At 47.9% G+C, this 13,472-nt stretch overlaps 2 protein-coding genes across 2 annotated transcripts in view; both read left to right on the top strand.

Moving 5' to 3' along the window:
* Positions 1–78: 78 nt before the first annotated feature.
* Positions 79–3,779, top strand: LOC111967265 (integrator complex subunit 5). Its single transcript, XM_023992158.2, has 2 exons — positions 79–276; positions 499–3,779. Exons 1-2 carry the CDS (start codon positions 197–199, stop codon positions 3,470–3,472), a joined length of 3,054 nt encoding a protein of 1,017 aa, XP_023847926.1. The 5' UTR covers positions 79–196; the 3' UTR covers positions 3,473–3,779.
* A 768-nt stretch (positions 3,780–4,547) lies between these two features.
* The window catches only part of LOC111967266 (neutral alpha-glucosidase AB), a 20,988-nt gene continuing 12,063 nt past the window's right edge, over positions 4,548–13,472 (top strand). Inside the window, exons 1-6 of the mRNA XM_023992159.2 lie at positions 4,548–4,646; positions 5,652–5,762; positions 5,995–6,103; positions 6,259–6,386; positions 6,743–6,922; positions 7,861–7,933. Of these exons, the coding sequence (XP_023847927.1) occupies positions 4,627–4,646; positions 5,652–5,762; positions 5,995–6,103; positions 6,259–6,386; positions 6,743–6,922; positions 7,861–7,933 (621 nt within the window). The 5' untranslated portion in view covers positions 4,548–4,626. The remainder of the gene's footprint in view (positions 4,647–5,651; positions 5,763–5,994; positions 6,104–6,258; positions 6,387–6,742; positions 6,923–7,860; positions 7,934–13,472) is intronic.

Genomic DNA, 13,472 nt, shown 5'->3' with positions numbered 1-13,472 from the left:
AGTTTCCAAGTACAGTGTCAGGCCAGTAGATGGCAATAAATTACCCCTCGAAAGACAACGATAGAATAAGAAAATAAAGACTTCCGGTTTTGGAGCGCACTTGTAACAAGCTACGAATAATCAACTCTACACGTCAAATATGATGATATAAGGGGAGAGTTCTTCATGTTCTATTTTCAGTTTGGGAAGTTGAACGATGTGTGCCGTGTTTGACGGGACTTCCCTGACTATCACCATGCAGACCTCTCTCACTCACACACCGCAGAATGCATTTAGGTGAGTTGCTTAGCATAGCTAGCATGCTAGCTAGCTAGCCAGTAGTTGTAGCTATGTGGCTGCTTCCCTACTGTACCAACAAGTTCTAAGGCTGTTATTGTGCTATGGTTAGATGCAGTGGTCAGCATTTTTCAAGCATATTTATGAAATATTATAGTCAGAGAAAATACAATTGATACCAATTGTTTTTAGACAGAAACGTAACTTTTGTCGTGTGTGTAGCCCCCAGGAACTGTCCCAGGAGATAAAATCCTTCATCAGTGGCGTGGACCAGACCCAGGGTCGTAAACTCAGCGTCCGCGAGCATGCCCGCTGTGCCGTGCGTCTACTACGGTCTGTGCCTGCCTGTCGCGGGGCGGTCCTCGAGCACCTAAGGGGTGTGTACAACGAGCACGTCTCAGCCTTTCTTCACAATCTAGAGACGAACGGCGATGGCGACGGGGACTCCAATCTGGAGGATGTCATCACGGAGGTCCATGGCGTCCTGGCGGAGTTCATTAAGCTCAACCCCCGAGCCTGGGCTCCCCTTGTCTCAACCTGGGCTGTAGACCTGCTGGGGCAGCTGAGCTCCAAGCATGCTGGCCGCAGGGCAGCTCCCCACTCCTCCAGCCTCAACGAGCTGCTGCAGCTGTGGATGTCCTGTGCGGCTACACGCTCCCTCATGGAGGCCTATACCCAGTGCCTGGCGGCCATGATAGCCTGGTGTCCTGACCAATGTGTGGATGCTCTCCTGGACACCTCCGTGCAGCACTCCCCCCACTTCGACTGGGTGGTGGCCCACATTGGATCCTCCTTCCCGGGCACCATCATCAGCCGTGTCCTGGCCTGTGGCCTTAAAGACTTCTGCTCCCACGGGACGGCTGACAAGTGTCAGGGAGACAAGAGCAGCCGAGTGCCTAAGATCGGCTCTGTGGTAGGGATCCTGGGCCACCTGGCGGCGCGGCACTCTGACAGCATCCGGCGGGAGCTGCTGAGGATGTTCCAGGAGAGCCTCAGTCCCCCGACTATACCCCCCAGCTCTGGGTCCACCTCCTTGGAGCACTCAGCCCAGCTCCGCAGAGCCACAGTGCCCTTCCTTCTCCAGCTGGCGGCGCTGTCTCCTTCTCTTCTGGGTGCCGTATCTACAGAGCTGGTGGAGTCTCTACGGCCTCCAGTCTTGCTCCAGCTCCAGGCTGTTCTACAGGGCCTTCCCAGGGACGAGCTTGACAACATGCTGGGGCTGGCTGTCCACCTCATCGCCCAGAGCCCTGCTGGAGGGGCACGCATCCTCCGCTTCCTAGCTGACACGGCCACCCCCGCCTCTGTCATCATCTCCGGCCCCACGTCTTCCCCTCACGAGGGGGTCCGGGAGGCCTGCGACCTCCTCCTCCAGATGCTCCTGCTGCACCTCCACAAGCTGGTCTACACCCGCTCAGAGGGGGACGACGGCTACTACAGCCGCCCCCACTCTCCCTCCTCCCAGGCGCCCCGTGTGGTCCCCTTCCTGGAGGAGCTGCAGTCCCACGTGGGAGAGCTCTGTGCTGAGATGCTGAGACTGGAGAGGAAGCGTCATCTCTGGCTGCACCAGCTGCTGTGTCTGCTGTGTCTGCTGTCTGTATACGGGGGCCCTAGCGTGGCCACGGAGGCCCTCTGTCAGCTGCTCACCCTGGCCCGGAACCCAGACCAGCTGGCCCTGGCCTGGCAGCTCCACACCCCACTGTCCGCCTGCCTGCCGGGCCTCATCCCTGCCGCAGTGACCCGCTGCGTGGCCCAGATCCATACACACACCCTGGGACCCAGGCAGCTCTGCCAGCTCCTTCTCAACCTGGGCTCTGCCATGCAGAGTGTACAGGAGGAGGAGAGGAGGGGTCCAGGAGGAGGCATGGGAGGAGGAGGTGCTAGTCCTCAGTCCTCCATGGCAGTGCAGGTTGGAGCAGCGGTCTCAGGACACCTCCATGACTTCTGTCCTCTGCTCCTCCACGGTGACCCGGCGGTATCCCACGCTGCCGTGCGGCTCCTGTCCCGCAGCCCCCTCCCCCGTGCTGCCCTGCCTTCCCACCTGTTGCTTGTTTGTCGGGCTGCTGTCACACACTTCTTTCTGGCGCTGCGGAGGAGAGGAGAGACAGGGAAGGGGAGAGACGAAGGCCAGGGAGGAGAGGCGGTGAACTGTTCGGTGCTCCTCCTGTCCCGTCTGGTAGGTTACTCCCCTCTAACCCTCAAATGTGTCCTGCAGCATCTGGTGGAGGGAGCTCTACATAAAGGAAACGCTGACCTGTTCGGAGGGCAGAGTGAGGACATTGGAGGGGACACCCCCATCTCGCCGTCCCTGGCCCCTGACCGGGTGGGCTCCCTGCTGGACATCAACTGCAGGTTCGGCACCACGGTCAACTTCTCTGGCAGTGTGTGGTCTGTGTTCCATGCTGGGGTGATAGGGAAGGGTCTGAAGCAGCGCAGTGCTACGCCTCACCCCGACGCCGCCAGTGTCATACAGAATGTCCAGACTCTGCTGGCTGTCACCGTCCAGTGCTGCAGTGCACCATCCGGGAATGGCAGCAACGGTGGAGGCACCCGACACCAGCCCTCCGTTCCAGACGAGCCGCCGCCCATCAACGCTGAGGCAGCCAAAATGATGGCAGTGACGCTGGTGGAGTATATCTGCCCCGATGTGGCCAACGGGGAACTGTCATGGCCGCCAGAGGAACATGCACGCACAACTGTAGAACGTGACATACACATCCGCCGCTGCTTCGAGGCCCACCCTGTCCTCTTCCCTTTACTCCATGTTGTGGCTGCCGGGCGTCCTGCTCTCTGTTACTGTTCTGCGGTGCTCCGGGGCCTGCTGGCCACTCTGCTAGCCCACTGGGAGGCTTCGAGGGAGGCTTTGGCGATGGACTCCCCGTGGCACCTCCAGGCCTCCTGCATGCTGGTGTCCTGTATGGGTGAGGGCCAGCTGCTGCCCCCTGTGCTGGGCAACGTCCACGAGGCTTTCCCCTACCTGACGCCGTTCGAAGTGAGGCTTCTCCTCCTGGCTGTGTGGGAATATGTAAGAGGTAACGGCCCCATGCCACAGAAGTTTGTCTTCAGTGCCGAGAAGGGCCTGTTCTGCCGGGATTTCTCGCGGGACGGAGACGTGGCGAGATACGTAGCACCCATTCACAGTGTCCTGCATAAGAACATTGACCGGCTGGGGCATCTATGCTGGCGTTTCCAGCTCTGAACAAGAGAAGGAGAGAACTGATAGAGGGATGCAGAGAAAAGGTGCAAGAAGTGGGACGGTTGGGATTGTTTGTGAAAGATGAGGATAGGGGTGGTTGGTGATGTTGCTTTGCTGTTTTCTTGTTTGTTGCTCTAACTTGAATCTAGATCTGTATGCGCTCTGAAGCATAGTTGAGCATGTTATATCTACTGTTTATCTTTCTCCTGTTTTGTATCATTTTATAGATTAAGTAGAATTTTGTATGTAGCTGTTACTGTAGGGGGATAAAAACATGTAGTATACCATAAATAAAATAGCAGAAAAAGGAGTGATCATAATTTTGTTGTTTCAAATATCTGGCCTTTGAACTTGACTGTCTACATTTCGAGTTACAGCAGTTCTAAATTTCAATTAAACTTATTTTTTCACGAATTGAAACAGAAGTACAACTTTGTAATGAGAAGCTACATCAATGATAATGTAATCATTTTACATCAACAGCCTGCGGGTATATGATGAATCACACAAATATTCCTTAAATGTCTTTACATGCAGCACAATTTATGTTTGAACCAGATCTCCTAATAAATGTGCAAGAGTGCAGCAAAGCTGACTGTTATTTTGTCAACCTAGAGGGGAATTCTATCAACACTACACCTTTGACACTTAATGGGCAATTTTCAATTCATTAATTGGATTTTAATCTGAATTGACTCCAAATGTGCATGCCATTCTAAACAGAGCCATACATATCTGTGAAAGATCATTGTCTCTGACTTCTATATGCTCTGTGCAAATGTTCACAATGTAGTTTTATATTGGTAGAGCCTGAAGGAAAAATAAGCAAGTGTAGTGCAACCATAGTACAAAATAATCACAGAGAATTGCTCCAGAACTGACCACCTCAAGCTGACGTGTCCTTGTCTGAGAGGATAAAGAAATACAAGGAGGGGATAAACAGGGTGAATAATTCCGGAAGACTCATAAATACAAAATAACAGTTTCGAATCTAATTGCCGATGAAAATTGAATATATAATCAATAAATACTGAAAATAATCCACCAATATCGAATTTCGTCCTACATATTTAAAGACTACAAAAAAATATTGTTACTCCACGATATTTGTTAGTTTGAGTGAAACGGGGGTGGGCCAAGGTTGAAACTAAACCAAGATGGCCGCCTTCGTAGTAAGGTAAGACAAAGCATTTCGGCGGTTAAATTATACATTTAACTAGTGGTTTCGAAAAATATTTCGCATGCACAGTGATTCGCTTGCTATATCCAAGAGTCGACAGGTCGAGTTATATTTTTACTGTCTCTAGCTAGCAGCAGTCATATCAAGAAGCTCGAGCCTTTAATTGAAATAGCGGCCTGACAGCGCTCTATAAGCAGCTAACGTTAACCTTTCAGGATGATGATCTATCTAGCTAGATAATGATGGACATACATTGGTAACTATTTCGATCGGTGAAATATCATATGTGCGTATCTCTGTCTTGTGTGTCCTACATCTTGTATTACAACGGGGATGTAGGTAGCTAGCAACCGGTGTTGGCTAACTAGCCAGATTTGACAGGACCAAATCGACGTTARCAGTTAACGTTAGCTAGCCAGCTGAATAGCTCTTCCAGCATTTTAGGACGCAGCGAGCGCAAATGACAAGGAGCCAGATAATAGTTTGCCAAAGATGGCCTTTCTATAACCCATGCATACTAGCTAATTAACATATATAGCTAACTAGCTATAACGTTAGTGATTCATCAAACAGTTAGACGAGGTTAATCAACAACAGGATATGATACCCGGAAGCAGCAACTTCGGGTCCTTGAGTACAGCATATATTTTTGTTGTATCCCCAGACAAAAACACTTGATTCAACTTGTCTGAATCACTTCAAAGGTAACGCGTACCTCACATGTGGGGTACAGCATTCATGTTGTGAAGGGTGTGATTGCTATGATGATTTCCTCCTTTTAATGTGATTGTAGTCTAATCGGGTGCACCAGTTGACCAGTAGAATCAGGTCTGCTTGTCTTGGAGCACAACAGACATGTGCTGTTGGGAGTACTCCAGGATCTCAGTTGGAAAATGTTTGACTTGTTGTCAGCGTTATCTATCACTGTAATATTACAGAGCTGAATGTATGTAGTATTTCTCCACATAACATTTACTTCCAATTTTCTGTTTCTCTCATCAGCCCTCTCAAGATGGGGCCTCTGTTAGTGTTGTGGCTGGCTGTCTGCCTCAGTGGGACCTGGGCAGTGGACCGGGGGAACTTCAAAACCTGTGACCAGAGTGCGTTCTGCAAGTGAGTTCTAGATGATACGCAGCTACACCACTTAGCACCTTCATAGAGATTGTACACAGTCAATGAGAGTAGACTGTCAGTCTAAGTAACTGATGGTACCGTGTAAGTCCTCAACAAGTCTACCCCCATTCTCTTCCACACTTATGGTCCAGTGTTCACAATATGTACTTCTACATTCACACAACACAAACCCTAATAAACATGTTTTAACTCTGTGTGTTTGTGCACTCAGGCGTCAGCGAGCATTGAAGCCTGGCCAGTCCCCATACAGAGCCCTGCTGGAGACCCTGGAGCTCACCAACACCAAACTCACACTGCAGCTCATCAATGACAACAACAAGGTTTGTTAGACACACACACAGACTTTAATTCACAGATGATGTAATATGTTATTGTACATCCATCCATACATGTATTAACAGGTGTGCTGAAACCCCTTTGGGTCCTGGTCTCGTCTTTTTTAACACCCCCCCCCACCTCTCCCCTGGTCCTTCAGGTGCGTCTGCTGCTTGAGCTCTATCGTCTCCAGGGCAACATGACCAGGGTGAAGATAAATGAATTAAAGCCACTGAAGCCTCGTTTTGAGGTCCCCGATGTGCTCATCAATGACCCTCCCACAGAGCCGTAAGTCTCATAGGGAGCCATCTGGAGTAGTGGATGGGTGACATTGAGCCATGTGGATGGGGATAATTAAAGAATTAGTTAGKACAGAGCCCAGCAATGGAGTTAAAAGATAATGTAGTTAGTGGAGGAAGCAGGAAACCACTACCTGAGGGCATGCAGTAGATAAATTGCCTCGCTCTCAGCAAGTGGTGTATATCGGTTGATAATGTTATAACCTCCAGCACCAAGAGAGAATACATCTGTGTGAATGGACAGTGGAGACGAGATGGCACAGAATAATTTATTTGTTGGGTGTTGTCTGTTTCTTCCATCAATTTACCTATTTCACACATCTCGTTCTCCCTCTCCTTCCTCAGCTTGTCTCTCCTGTCTCGGGATGAGAACGGGGTGGTTCTGTCTTTGGGGGCAGACTCTCAGCGGCTGATCGTCAGCGCTAAGCCGTTCCGATTGGACATCATGGAGGGGCGGGAGGTTCTTCTGTCACTTAACTCCCGTGGCCTGCTGGCCTTCGAGCACCTCCGGATCCGCAAGGATACGTGAGTCACACCCACATCCCACACACCCCTTATTATACATGTTTATTTGTTTTCTTGCTTTTTCACTGCTTGCTATTGTGTTCTCCATTTCATAATTATTTTCCTCCATTCTGTCCCGTTCTTCTCTTCTACCTCTCAGCATCTCCTATAAGATAAAAACCAAAGTTAATAGCATGTGGGAAAACATCAAGTGGGTATTCTCTAGGTAAATTCCTTCACCTTTGTAGGTTTGTATTTGTCTGCTGGCAATGTAGGAGTATGGAATTGAGTTGTAGTTTAGACATCCAAGAAGTTTAGACATCCAAAAATGACATGCTCAAGGATGTGGTGACTTGGGCTGGTAGCATTTTCTGAAATATTTTCCTGTCTAGGCATGAAGGCCAGTTCTAGGCTCACTACCATTTGGTCTGCTCTTTACCTGTCTTCAGAGGAGATGCTCACACGCCTTTTTCCTCCCACATTTCCACAGTCCTCTTGACTTCAAGATACAGCCATTTCACCACACTGTTGACCCAACAGTCATGTGATATGTAGAGGCGGCCTAGTCTAATCCCATAGCACTGAGTAGACCACGATGTCTCCCCTCTCAAGGCTCGTTTGTTCCGGTCATTGTGTGCTTTCACAGGGGTAGTATGTGTTCGCTGAGAAAGTCTGTGTAAGGCAGGGTACCGGTAGTCACTTGGGGTTAGTCCCTTGGTGTTTACCTCAAAATAACCACAAGGTAGGGAATTGTTCTCCTCTTGTTCCCCTTTGTCATTAGAGTGAAATCTTAAAAGGTTAAAAGTAGGTTGACACTAACACAATTTTGATTCTAGTGAGAAGGCTGTGTGGGGTCATGATTTTCCTTCTGTTCTCTTTTCCATGTGTGCCTCTTGTACCGTTTGGGATTTTTATTTACTCAGTTGTCAGCAAGTTGTGTCTGTTTCTCTCTCCCACAGTAAGGTTGACCCAGAAGGAACTGAGAATAAAGAAGAAACTGAGGCTGCCAACGAACCGGCAGAAGGAGAGGAGGTAACACTGTAACGAAGGTTTCCCCCAGGCTTTTGATTAGGATCAGTAAACTGAACAAAAGATGCAGTTAAAGGGTTTTTTAACATTGCTTTCTGTTGTAACATTACTGCCCCTGGGCTGAAATCAACACCTTTCTGTTGTAACATTACTGCCCCTGGGCTGAAATCAACGAATAGGAGGTTTGAGTTCAGCCCAGGGGCAAGTAATTACAGTATACAGGTAAAGGTGTTGATTTCAGCCAGGGGCAAGTAATGTTACAACAGAAAGGGGTTGATTTCAGCCCAGGGGCAGTAATGTTACAACAGAAAGGGTGTTGATTTCAGCCCAGGGGCAGTAATGTTACAACAGAAAGGGTTGATTCAGCCCAGGGGCAGTAATGTTACAACAGAAAGGGTTGATTTCAGCCAGGGGCAGTAATGTTACAACAGAAAGGGTTGTATTTCAGCCCAGGGGCAGTAATGTTACAACAGAAAGGAGTTGATTTCGATGCCCAAGGGCGAGTAAGTTACACAAGAAAGTCGGTAATTTCACCCAGGGCAGTAATTGTTCCCAACAGAAAGGATTGATTTCAGTCCCCAGGGGCAGTTAATTTACAGCAACAGAAAGGATAGTGTTGAGTTGCAGCCCAGGGGCAGTAATGTACAGAACAGAGATATGGAGTTGATTTCAGCCCAGGGGCATAATTGTACAGGAAGAGAAGGTGTGAATTTCAGCTCTCAGGGGCAGAATTGTACAAACCAGAAAGGATGTTGATTCACGCCCATGGGGCAGTTAATTGTTACAAGCAGAATAGGGTGTTGATTTTCAGCCCAGGGCATGGTAATGGTTACAGACGGAAAGGGTTTAGTTGTTCAGCCCAGGGCAGTAATGTTAGCACAGAAAGGGTTGATTTCAGGCCCAGGGCAGCTTAATTAACAACAGAAAAGGTGTGATTCAGCCCAGGCCAAGTTATATTGTTACAAAAAAGGGTTTATTCAGCCCAGGCGTCAAGATGTTACAACAGAAAGCGCCGTTGATTTCCCGTGTGTGGCTCAGTTGTAGGAGCATGCGCTTTGCAAGCCAGGGTTGTGGGTTCATTCCACCGGGGGGCCAGGATGAATTGTATGAACTCGTTCCAATTTGTAAGTCGCTCTGGAAGAGCGTCTGCTAAATGACTTTAAATGTAAATGTATTTGTTACACACAGAAACAATTGTTGATTTCAGCCCAGGGCAGTAATTTTACAACAGAAATAGGTTGATTTCAGCCCAGGGCAGTAATGTTACAACAGAAAGGGTTTGATTTCAGCCCAGGGCAGTAATGTTCAACAGAAAGGGTTGATTCAGCCCAGGGCATAATGTTACAACAGAAAGGTTTGATTTCAGCCAGGGGCAGTAATGTTACAACAGAAAGGGTTTGATTTCAGCCCAGGGGCAGTAATGTTACAACAGAAGGTTGATTTCAGCCAGGGGGCAGTAATGTTACAACAGAAAGGGTTTGATTCAGCCCGGGGCAGTATGTTACAACAGAAAGGTGGTTGATTCCAGCCCAGGGCAGTAATGTTTCAACAGAAAGGAGTTGATTTCAGCCCAGGGGCATGGTAACTGTTCAACAGAAATTGGAGTTAGATTTCAGCCCAGGGCAGTAAGTTACAACAAAAGGGGTTGATTTCAGCCCAGGGGCAGTAATGTTACAACAGAAAGGTGTTGATTTCAGCCCAGGGCAGTAATGTTACAACAGAAAGGTGTTGATTTCAGCCCAGGGGCAGTAATGTTACAACAGAAAGGGGTTGATTTCAGCCAGGGGCAGTAATGTTACAAACAGAAGGGTTGATTTCAGCCCAGGGCAGTAATGTTACAACAGAAAGGGTTGATTTCAGCCCAGGGGCATAATGTTACAACAGAAAGGGTTGATTCCAGCCCAGGGCAGTAATGTTACAACCAGAAACTCACGGGTGCTATCTTCATGCCCAGGGGCAGTAATTGTTTACAGACAGACGCCGATGATTTCAGGCCCAGGGGCAGTAATTTACAACAGAAAGGGTTTGATTTTCAGCCCAGGGGCAAGTAATGTACAACAGAAAGGTGTTGATTTCAGCCCAGGGGCAGTAATGTTACAACAGAAATGTTGATTTCAGCCCAGGGCAGTAATGTTACAACAGAAAGTTTGATTTCAGCCCAGGGCAGTAATGTTACAACAAAAGGGTTGATTTCAGCCCAGGGGCAGTAATGTTACAACAGAAAGGAGTTGATTTCAGCCCAGGGCAGTAATGTTACAACAGAAAGGAGTTGATTTCAGCCCAGGGCAAGTAATGTTACAACAGAAAGTGACCGTCTCGCAATTTCAGCCCATGGGCGCAGTAATTACAACAGAAGAGTGTTGATTTCAAGCCAGGAGTGCGAGTAAAGTCTCCACAACAGAAAAGAGTTCTGCATTATCGAGCCCATGACGAGCTTCGCAGATAATGTTACAAACAGAAAGGAGTTATTTCAGCCAGTGCTCCAGTGCTTAATATGTGTACAATCAGAAGGGTTGATTTCAGCCCAGGGCAGTAGAAGTTTGTATGTGTACAACAGAAGGGGTTGATTTCAAGCCCAGGCGATTAAGATTTTACAACCGAAAATGGTTGTGATTTCAGCGCAGGGGCAAGGTAAGTGTTCCAACAGTCAAAGGTGTCTGATCGTTCAGCCTCAGGGAGTAATTGGTTATCAAACAGAAAGGTTGTTGAGTTTCAGCGCAGGGGTCAGGTAGTACATACCCGAAAGGAGTTTGATTTAAGACAGGGGCAGTAATGTTACAGACAGAAAAGGTGTTGATTGTTCAGCCCCGGTGGCGAGTAGAATGGACATGGCCGTACACCCACAGAAAGGTGTCATGATTCTCCTTCCAGCGCCAGGGGCGTCATGTGAGATGCTATCACGCGAACTGTTCACACGAAAGAAGCAGCGTTGACGTCAGCCCGGGCACCTTAATTCACTTACAGCCGGAATCAAACACTTGAAAGCGTGTTTGATTTCACCCCATGGTGCGTATGATTTGTGTTAACAAAATTCTACAATAGGAGTTAGGACGATTTACAGCCTCAGGGGGCGATATTGCTGGAACAGACTTGACACGAAAGCGACTTGATTTCCTATTCGTGGCTCAGTTGGGTAGTCGCCATGGCTTTTGCTAACGCCAGGGTGTGGCTCCTCATTTCGGCCACGGGGGGACTAGGATGACATATTCATGTGATACTTGTACACAATTCTTGTCTAGAGCTCTGCCTGGGTGATCACTTCACGCGCCCACTTCATGATGGATAGAACGATCTTGACGCCAATCTCGTTGGCTGAAATCGAACGATCCTTTCGTGTTTAAAAACATTGTTACCTGAGCCCTGGCTATAAATCAACACCTTGCTGTTGTAACATTACTCTGCCCACTAGGGCTAGAAGTCCAATCATAAGCTTCTCTTTCATGTTGTACAATTACTGCTCCACAGAAATTATCGTTGATTTTGGGCTCCTCGAACATACTGAACACTTTCTGCTAGTAGACATTACTGGCCTGGGGCGAATATCAAACTAACCTTTCTGGTTGTAACGTGGTCAAGTAATGACTGTTACGCCCACAGAAGGCCTGATATAAACGGTTGACTTTCAGCCTCCAGGGGCAGTAAATGTTACACACCTTTCTGTTGTAACGATAAAGGGAGTTTGTAATTCAGCCCAGGGGCAAGCTTATTACTGCCTTACCAACCTTGGCTAAACAATGTAAAGCAAGCAGTTATTTTCAGTCCCAGGGGCAGTAATGTTACACACAGATACATGCGTGTTGGATTTCAGCCATGCGGCATGTAATGTAGTTACGGTTACAACATTAGAAATGGTGTTGATTTCAGCCAGGGGCAGATTAAATTTGTTACAGACAGAAAGGGTATCTGATTTTCAGCCCATGGGCATTAATGTTACAACATGAAGAGTGTTTGATTTCAGCCAGGTGTCTAGAATGTGCTACACCAGAAAGGGGTTGATTTCAGCCCAGGGAGTGAGATCGTTCAACAAAATGGTGTTGATTTCAAGCCCAGGGGCAGTAATGTTACATCACAGAAATTAAAGTTGATTTTAAGTGTGGGCCGCTCGATCTGGGCTTGAAATCAACCCGCTGGGGTCTGTTGTAACTCATGACTGTGCCTGGGCTGAAATGTTAAATCAAATTCCACCTTTCTCTGTTGAACATTATCCTGCCCATGACCTAATGGAGGCTTGGATTTATAAAGGACCCATGGGCGACAAGTCGTCTTTGTAAAGTTACCCCATACAATGAAAGTTGTTGACTTTCGCAGTGTCACCAGCGGCCGTAATATGTTACACTCTACCGAAATGGTGTTGATCTGTCCAGGCCCAGGGGAGTATTGGTCAACCCTATGACAGAAATGAGTGGTGATGTAATCGATTCAACACCCAGCCTTTGCAGCTGCGAGTTAGATTGTATCAACACTTAATGACTGCAACGCGGGAGTCTGAAAGCTCCCCTTTTGTTTGCAGGGTAATTCGATCACGAGCCGGCACCGCCTGGCAGTGAAGAGCTTGAAAGTATAATCAAACTCCTTGTGTAAACATCTCAAATGTAAGGACGGATTGACCTTCCAGGCGCAAAATTCCATCCTCACCTGTGCTGTTTGTAACTTACTAGGGCAGTAAATGTTACAGATCGGAGAGAGGTACGCTCTTGATTTCGAAGGGCCTGAAAAGCCGATCAGCGTCTTTTCGTTGTCATGACAATTATCTGCGCTGGGGCTGCAGAGGATCGGGAACTATGGTCTGTATATGTAATTAATTACTCGCCCCTATACCAGGAAAAGGGGGCGGTTGATTTCGCCGGTGCCCTAGGGGCTACATTAATGTTAAAAGAAAGTCGAATTGTTGACTATTGCATCCCCTGGGCTGTGCAGTTGTAATTTAGTTTCCAAACACAAGAGCATGGGTAGTTGATTAGTCATGGCGGCCCAGGCGGCATGTAGGGTGTTGAAAATTTAAATCGACCTTTGAAATCAACGAACCTTCTTGTTGGTACAATGTTATTTTACTGCACCTGGGCTTGAAATCAAACAACCGTTTCGTTTAACATACATGAGATTACTCGAGCCAGGGTCCTGGCTGTAGAATCAACTCCTTTCTCGTTGGTAATCATTAATGCCTAAGCATTCTCTAGGGGCGTAAGAGTCAGCTAATTTCTCTCCTCTGCTTGTTGGTAACAGTAGAGTGCGGCCCTGGGAGTCTGAATCCAAACCATTTCACTCTTCTGGTTTAAGTTATTACTCCGCCACACCTGGGCTGAAACAGCCCCTTTCTGTTGTAGATATTAAGATATGCCAGTCGTGGTGAAACAACCTGGCTGAGTAATATACAACAAAACCCATTCTGTTGTATAAACTTATTATGATAGCCCCTGGGCCTGAAGATCAATCACCACCTTTCAGAAGGTGGTTGATTGTATACATTTTCAAAAGTGGCCCACCTGCAGGGCCACTGGAAATTCCAGATACACCGTTAGTTGTTAATCAACAACATGTAGAA

The sequence above is a fragment of the Salvelinus sp. IW2-2015 genome, linkage group LG8 (assembly GCF_002910315.2).
Source record: "Salvelinus sp. IW2-2015 linkage group LG8, ASM291031v2, whole genome shotgun sequence".
Taxonomy (NCBI): domain Eukaryota; kingdom Metazoa; phylum Chordata; class Actinopteri; order Salmoniformes; family Salmonidae; genus Salvelinus; species Salvelinus sp. IW2-2015.
Note: the sequence above shows the minus strand (reverse complement) of the source record. Positions and strands in the feature narration are given on the sequence as shown.

Bases quoted from the DNA above. Each gene is read 5' to 3' on its own strand.
- LOC111967265 (XM_023992158.2), top strand. From the start codon at position 197: ATGTGTGCCGTGTTTGACGGGACTTCCCTGACTATCACCATGCAGACC. The intron at 277-498 runs GTGAGTTGCTTA...TCGTGTGTGTAG, and splicing joins ACACCGCAGAATGCATTTAG to CCCCCAGGAACTGTCCCAGG.